The following is an 8,141-nucleotide window of genomic DNA, read 5'->3' as shown; positions in this document are numbered from 1 at the left end:
ATAGCTTTTAATTGTCTCTAAAATGCTTTTAAAATGTCTCCAAACTGTCATTTAAATGTCTCCAAAATGTTTCCAAAATGACTTTTAAATGTCTCCGAAAAACCTCCAAAGTGTCTCTAAAATAGTATTTAAATATCTTTTATTTTTCTTTTAAAACATCTTTTAAATGTCTTTTAAATCTCTTTTAATTGCCTTTTAAATGTCTCTTAAATAGTTCTAAAATGTCCCTAAAATGTCCTTTTGATTTCTTCAAAATGTCTTTTTAAAATCTTTTAAATCTCTCTCAAATGTCTCCAAAGTGTCTCCAAAATGTCTCTAAAATATCTCCAAAATGCATTTAAAATGCCTTTAAAATGTCTTTAAAATATCTTTAAAATGTCTTTAAAATGTCTTTAAAATGCCTTTAAAATGTCTTCAAAATGTCTTTAAAATGTCTTTAAAATGTCTTTAAAAATATCTCCAAAATGGCGTCAAAATATTTCCAAAAGTGTCTCTAACAGTGTCTCTAAAGTGTCTCCAAAGAAACTTGTAAAAGCCTTTAAAAGCCCTCATTTGAAGTGTCTAAAGTTGGTTTTTTTGGATTTAAAATCCATTTTCTAAACCCTTTCTTCAAACCCTTTTAATCACTTTTAATTGTCTTTTTAAAACTCCAAAAGGGCTTTTAAAACTCCCAAAAAGTTTTTAAAAATCCCCAAAAGCTTTTCCAAAATCCCAAAAAGTCTCTGCCAAACCAGAGCTATGTTCACCATTATCTAAGGGATTGCAGACTTCAAAACCCTCTAAAAACCCTTTTTTGGAGTGTTTTAAATTGCTGTTTTCTCTTTTTAAAACTATTTCCTAAACCCTCTTTTAAAACCCTTTGAAATGTCTCCAAAAGGACTTTTAAATACTTCAAAAAGTCTTCAAAAAGTCCCTTTTTTCCTGCTACATCAGAGCCATGCCCACTATTATCCACGGGATTAAAAGCTCCTAAACACCTCTAAAACCTTTATTTTGAAGTGTTTTCAACTGCTTTTTTCTGTCTTTGAAACTATTGTTCAAATGCTCTTCGAAAATCCTTTTAAAAATATCCAAAAAGGTCTTTAAATCTCTCAAAAAGCCTCTAAAAAGTCTCTTTTGACACTTGCTATGTGAGAGCCATGCTGCATCATCCATGGGGTTCAAAACTTCTAAAAACCCTTAAAACTCTCTTTTGACGTGTTTTCAACTGCTTTTTGTTGCTTTTAAAACTAAGTTTTGAATCCTCTTTTAAAATCCTCTCAAAAACATGCAAAAAGCTCTTTAAATCTCTCGAAAAGCCTCCAAAAAGGCTAATTCATACCTACTAAATGAGCGCCGTGGCCGGGTCGTCCAAGCGGTCGAAAACTCCTAAAAGCCCCTAAAAACCCTCTTTTGCATTGCTTTTTTCTGCTTTTTAAACTACGTTTTGAATCCTCTTTTAAACTGCTTTTAAAAACATGCAAAAAGGTCTTTAAAGCTTCAAAAAAGCCTCCAAAAGGTCTCTTTTACCTGCTACGTGCGAGCCGTGGCCGTTGTGGTCTGTGGGGTTTTCAACTCCTAAAAGCTTCTAAAACCCTGATTTTGAAGTGTTTTCAACTGGTTTTTTCCACTTTTAAAACTATTTTTTGAATCCTCTCTGAAAGTCCTTTTAAAAACATGCAAAAAGCTCTTTAAATCTCTCAAAAAGCTCCAAAAAGTCTCTTACCCGCGACGTGCGAGCCGTGGCCGTTGTCGTCCATGGGGTTGTTGTTGTCCTGAATGAAGTTCCAGCCAAAGAGGTCGTCGACGAAGCCGTTTTCGTCGTCGTCAACTCCTTCCTGAAAAACAATTTAAAAAAAAACAATTTGGAAAAAAAGGAGACAATTTGAGGGAAAAGGAGACACTTTTGGAGGCCGAAGGAGACAGTTTTGAGTGCGAAAGGAAACAGTTTTTAAAACGAGAAAAAAGCTGCTTTTTAGCACAAAAAGAGACACTTTTTTATTCATTTTCGCCGTCTTCAAATCCTTTCTGAAAAATATAATTTTGGAAGAAAAAGATATTTTTTCAGTTAAAAAAGGAAACAATTTGAAGGAAAAGGAGACACTTTTGGAGACAAAAGGAGACAGTTTTGGATGTGGAAGGAGACAGTTTTAAAAAGGAAAAAGAAATATGTTTTTGGAAGAAAAAGAGACACTTAGTTCCTTCTCATCGTCGGCAACTCCTTCCTAAAACTGCAGTTTTAAAAAAGAAAAAAGACATTTTTTTAATTAAAAAAGGAGACAATTTGAAGGAAAAGGAGACACTTTTAGAGGCAAAAAAAGACAGTTTTAAATGCAAAAGGAGACAGTTTTAAAAAGGAAAAAGAAATCTGTTTTTGGAAGAAAAAGAGACTGCAAATTCGTTCTCGCCGTCGTCTAAAAATATAATTTTTGAAAAAGGAAAAAGATTTATTTTGAATAAAAAGAGAGACAATTTGGACGAAAAAAAGACACTTTTGGATGTTAAAAGAGACACTTTTGGACTTAAAAGGAGACACTTTTTGAAAGGAAAAAGAGACAGTTTTGGGGGGGAAAAGAGACACTTAATTCGTTCTCGTCGTCTTCAACTCCTCCCCCAAAAAAAATAATTTAAAAAAAGAAAAAAGATATATTTTGAATTAAAAGGAGACACTTTTGGAGACAAAAGGAAATTTTAAATTTTAAAAAAGACTCTTTTTTGGAAAATAAAAGTTTTATTTTGAACTCCAAAAGGAGACACTTCAGGAGCCAAAAGGAGACTCTTCAGACTTCAAAAGGAGACAATTAAAGAAGACAAAAAGAAATATTTCAAACTTTAGAAGTAAACTTTAAAAGAGTTTTTGAAATAATTAAAATAATTTAATAATTAAAATAATTAAAATGATTAAAGCAATTAAAATAATTAAAATGAAATAAATAAAATAACTAAAATAATTAAAATAATTAAAATAATTAAAATAATTGATGTATTGCATTATTTTAAATAATTGAATCAGTTTAGATAATTAAATCAATTTAAATGACTAAGTGGATTTAAATGCTTCAATTGAATTAAATAAACAAATCGATTTAAATTGAATTAATTACAATTAAATTAATCAAATTAATTAAGTTAAATTGAATTAAATCAAGCACATCAATTAAATTAATTACATTAATTAGATTAAAACGATTAAACCAAATTAATTAAAATAACTAAAATAAATTATTTAAATAAATTAAAATATTTAAATTAAAATAATTAGAATACATTAACTAAATTAGTTAAATTAATAAAATCAACTTAATTAAAATACCTATAAAAATATTTAAAACAAAATAATTAAATTAAACTAACCAATCAAATGAAGTCCATTAAATCAAACTAATTAAATCAAATAAATTAAATTAAAACAATTAAATTAAAGCAATTAAATAAAAATAACTAAATTAAAACAACTAAATTGAAACATTTAAATTATAACAATTAAATTAAACAATTAAATTAAAACAATTAAATTAAAATAATTAAAATAAATAATTAAATTAAAATAATTAAAATAAATAATTAAATTAAAATAAATAATTAAAATAAAATAATTAAAACTGACTTCGCCGTGAAGCTCTTTGCGGTTTACCCACATCGAAAGAGACAGTTCGGGGTGGAGGTAATTAATGCCTGCAAACAAAAGGAGACACTTTTCACAAATAAATAAATAAATAATTAATAAATAAATAAACAAACAAATAAATAAATAAATAAATAGACAAATAAATAAATAAATAAATAAATAAATAAATAAATAAATAAATAAACAGATGAATAGATAAATAAATAAATGAATAAATAAATAAATAAATAAATAAATAAATAAATAAATAAATAAATAAATAAATAAATAAATAAATAATAAACGATTAATTAATTAATTAATTAATTAATTAATTAATTAATAATAAATAAATAATAAATAAATAATAAATAAATAAATAAATAAATAAAAAGAAAAAGGAGACAGTTTTGCTGCTGCACCTGTGTCCACAACAGCAACGGGGACAGCAGCAGTTTTGCTGCTCTCGAGGGCCCCCAGGGCCCACACGCGCAGCATTTCGATGCTGCTGGAGTTGTCTCCTTCTTCTGTCTCTTTTGCTGCTGCTGCTGCTGCTGCTGCTGCTGCAGGTGCTGCTGCTGCTGCTGGGGCAGCAGCAGCAGCAGCAGCAGCAGCAGCGTTGGCGGCGGCGCCGGGGCTTTCCTTCTTCCGCCGGCCCGCGCCGCCGCCGCCCCCGCTGCTGCCGCCGCTGCTGCTGCTGCTGCTGCTGCTGCTGCTGCTGCTGCTGCTGCTGCTGCTGCTGTCAATGTCGCGGCACAAGTCCCTGACCTTCAGCAGCTGGGCCCTCGCCTGGTCGCTGCGCTGCAGCCAAGGAGACTCCCAACTGTCTCCAAGAAGTGCAGCAGCACTTCCTGCAACACAAGCAGCAGCAAGGGGGCCCCCCTGCGGCAGGGGGGCCCCCAGGGCCCACTGCAGTCCGAACAGGGGGTCGTTCGGGGCTGCTGCTGCTGCTGCTGCTGCTGCTGCTGCTGGGGAAGCAGCAGCAGCAGCAGCAAAGGCGTTCTGGGAAGCAGCGGAGGGGAAGCGCTGCAGGCCCCGAGACGCTGCTGCTGCTGCTGCTGCGGCTGCTGCTGTTGCTGCTTCCCGCTGCTCGCGCCCTTCAGCAGCAGCAGCAAGAGCAGCAGACGGTGCTGCTGCTGCTGCTGCTGCTGCTGCTGCTGCTGCTCTATTTGGCATTACTTGGGCCTTGATGGGAGCGTCAGGAGCCACAAAGAGAATTTCTTTGGAGTCAACGGAATTAACCAGCTGCTGCAGAAACTGCTTCAGCGGCAGCAACCTGCTGCTGCTGCTGCTGCTGCTGCTGCTGCTGCTGCTGCTGCTGGCAGCTTGCGGGAAGTTGAAAGTGAGAAGGTCCACCCCACAGAGCTCGTGAGGCTCCAGCAGTTGTGGCTGAGGGTCTATTATCACTTCTGCTGCTGCTGCTGCTGCTGGTGCTGCTGCTGCTGTTGCTGCTGCTGCTGCTGCTGCTGAGGGGCCCCTCGAGGCTTCTTCTGTCTCCTCGTCCCTCAGCTTCTGGGCCCTGCGGTACGGGGCTGTCTCCTCGCCAGCAGCAGCAGCAGCAGCAGCAGCAGCAGCAGCAGCAAACCCCCTCGAGTCAACCACAAGCACCTCAGCTGGGGGTTCATTATCAGCAGCTGAGTGGGACAGGGGGGCCCCCTGTGGGGCCCCCTGCGGGGGGCCCCTCGCTGGGGGGGCCCCCTGGGGGGCCCCCCCAAGCTTAAACCGAGTGTATATACGCTTCACGCTGCTTATAAGAGACCCTGAGAGATTTGCTGCGTTCTCTAGCACCTGCAGCCTTCTCATATTGCTGCTGCTGCTGCTGCTGCTGCTGCTGCTGCTGCTGCTGTAGGAAAACTGCCTGTGCTGCTGTTGCTGTTGCTGCTGCTGCTGCTGCTGCTGCTGCGCTGCTTTTGAGATGCTGCTTCTGGATTTGTCTCTCAAAGCCCAAGCAGAGAAGTCCAGCTTCCCGAGAGGCTTCGAGCTGCCAGTCCTTGGGCTTTCGTTTGCTGCTGCTGCTGCTGCTGCTGCTGCTGCTGCTGTTGCTGCTCTTTCCTTCGCAGCAAATGCTGCGGGGCTGAGAGGCATGTGCGGCGGGACGTAGAGAGAAGCACTGGCGCTGCTGCTGCTGCTGCTGCTGCTGCTGCTGCTGGTGGCCTTGAGCCGCGTGTCCCCGGCTGTGCTGCTGCTGCTGTGGGGCGCGAAAGAGACAGCAGCAGAGACATCAGCAGCAGCAGGCAGCGGAGCAGCAGCAGCAAAGGGACTTTTGTTCAACTGTCTCCTTATTGCTGCTGTCTCCTCTTCGCTGCAGCGCCAGCCCACCAGCAGGCGGTCGGGGTAAACAGCAGCAGACTCGAAGGCCTCGAGGTCCACCACCACCACCCGCTGCTGCTGCTGCTGCTGCTGCTGCTGCTGCTGCTGCTGCTGCTGCTGCTGCTGCTGCTGCTGCTGCTGCTTCTGCTGCTGCTGCTGCTGCTGCTGCTGCTGCTGCTGCTGCTGCTGCTGCTGCTGCTGCTGCTGCTGCTGCTGCTCTGCTGCTGCTGCTGCTGCTGCTGCTGCTGCTGCTGCTGCTGCTGCTGCTGCTGCTGCTGCTGCTGCTGGGGCTGGGGCTGCTGTTGTTGCTGCGGCTTCTGTTGCTGCTGCTGTTGCTGCTGCCGCTGCTGAAGCTCTGGCTGCTGCGCCTGCTTCTGCCGCTGCTGCTGCAGTGGCTGCTGCCGCTGCTGCTGGTTCTCTTTTCGTTGCCGCCGCTGCTGCTGCTGCTGCTGCTGCTGCTGCCAGGGACTGAAAGCAGCTGTTAGCTGCGGGGCCCCCCAGCGAATTGGCTGAGGGCCCGAGAGGGCCGTCTCGGGCAGCGGCAGCTGCTGCAGCGTCCTTGACTGCCTGCGCCCTTTCTGCTGCTGCTGCTGCTGCTGCTGCTGCTGCTGCTGCTGCTGCTGCTGCTGCTTTCGATGCTGCTGCTTCTGGTTGTGCTGCTGCTGCTACTCCTGGTTGTGCTGTGGGTGCTGCAGTTCGCGTTCGTCCTGCTGCTGGCTGCTGCGCAGCTGCAGGCGCTGCTGCTACTGTGAGTGGCTCCTCCCCTGCTGCTGCTGCTGCTGCTGCTGCTGCTGCTGGGTGCCGCGAGGGTCTCCCTTTGGAGACACTTTGTGGCCCCGAAGCAGCAGCCCCGCGCTGCTGCTTCCTTGTGCTGCTGCTGCTCTTGTCTGCATGCAGAGGCCAGCTTGGCTGTTTGCTGGGCCTGGCTGGGGGTTCTGCAGTCCCCAGCTGTGGGGCCCGCAGCAGCAGCAGCAGCAGCAGCAGCAGCAGCAGCAGCAGCGGCGAAGCAGAGGCCGGCCAAAGGAGACGGGCTCTGCAGCAGCGAGAGGGTCTAAGGGGCTGCAGGGGCCCCCCAGCAAGGGAGGGGGGCCCCATAGGTTTGCGATGGGGGCCCCCTGGGGGGGGCCTCGGGGGCCTCCTGGATTGGCAGCAGGAGGGTCCTCCGCTGCTGCATGCTGCTGCTGCTGCTGCTGCTGCTGCTGCTGCTGCAGTGCTGCTACTGCATCTGCAGCTGCTGCTACTTTCCCAGAACTGCTACTGCATCCGCTGCAAAAAGGCTGCTGCTGCTGCTGCGGTGCCGCTGCTGCGGCGGATGCTGCTGCTGCTGCTCGTTTGACACTTTTGCTGCTGCTGCTACTGCACCTGCTGCTGCTGCTTGTTCTGCTGCTACTGCACCTGCTGCTGCTGCTTGTTCTGCTGCTGTGACACGAGAAAGAAGGCCTGCAGTTTGTTACCTGTCTGACCACTGAGGTGTACGTACAGCTGCTGCTTGCGGCGTGGGGTGTCGCCTCTTTGTTTGTTATTTATTTATTTCATTTAAAAATAAACAAAGAGATAGAAAGGGGAGTAAACCCCTCACCGATTAGCCACTAGCCGGTTTGTGGGAGAAACAAGAAAAAGCCCCTCAGCAGCAGGTCACCTGCGGGCTGCTGCTGCTGCTGCTCGTGCTGCTGCTGCTGCTGCTGCTGCTGCTGTCGGTGGCGCTGCAGCGGGAGAGTCTTCTTTGTTTGAAATTGCAATTAATTTGCGTTTTATAATTAAATATAAATTAAATCAATTAATGATTTGTCCTTTGCTGCCCCTGCGAGGGCTCGAGCAGGCTGTGGGGCCTCCGAGGTGTACGAACACCCGAGTGACCTCCACTTTTCACGGTTTTGTTTGAGTTGAAAAGATGCAGCAGCAATTCTTTTAAAATGCAATTTAATTGATGAAATTTATGTTTATTTAGTGCAGCAGCAGCAGCAGATCCGGCAGAAATCAGCCAGAGAGGAGTTACACAACACAACTCTTTGTTTCAAGTTTTGGAAAACTAAAAGATTGAAGTTGAATTGTTCTCTTCCGTTGTTATTATTCCTAGCAATTAAATTTCTCTCAAAATATATTTTCTTTTGAGTAAAACAAAAAGATTGAAATGAAATTCTTTATTCCATTATTATCTTTGCAAGCCAAGTCCACTCCGGGGGAAATATTCACTTCCAGTGCTCCTGTAGATACACCCCGGGGCTCTTTTAGAAAGCCAAAAACG

At 43.5% G+C, this 8,141-nt stretch overlaps 1 protein-coding gene across 1 annotated transcript; it reads right to left on the bottom strand.

Annotated features, from left to right (window-relative positions):
• Nucleotides 1-1,324: 1,324 nt before the first annotated feature.
• On the bottom strand, nucleotides 1,325-6,991 carry ENH_00053670 (subtilase family serine protease, putative; the record flags this gene model as incomplete). Its single annotated transcript, XM_013581499.1, has 4 exons — nucleotides 1,325-1,368; nucleotides 1,706-1,817; nucleotides 3,587-3,654; nucleotides 4,009-6,991. The coding sequence occupies 4 exons, from the start codon at nucleotides 6,989-6,991 to the stop codon at nucleotides 1,325-1,327; spliced, it is 3,207 nt and encodes a 1,068-aa protein (XP_013436953.1).
• Nucleotides 6,992-8,141: the final 1,150 nt, after the last annotated feature.

The sequence above is a fragment of the Eimeria necatrix genome, genomic scaffold (genome assembly GCF_000499385.1).
Source record: "Eimeria necatrix Houghton genomic scaffold, Enh_scaff434, whole genome shotgun sequence".
Classification (NCBI taxonomy): domain Eukaryota; phylum Apicomplexa; class Conoidasida; order Eucoccidiorida; family Eimeriidae; genus Eimeria; species Eimeria necatrix.
This window is presented reverse-complemented; position numbering and strand designations above follow the sequence as displayed.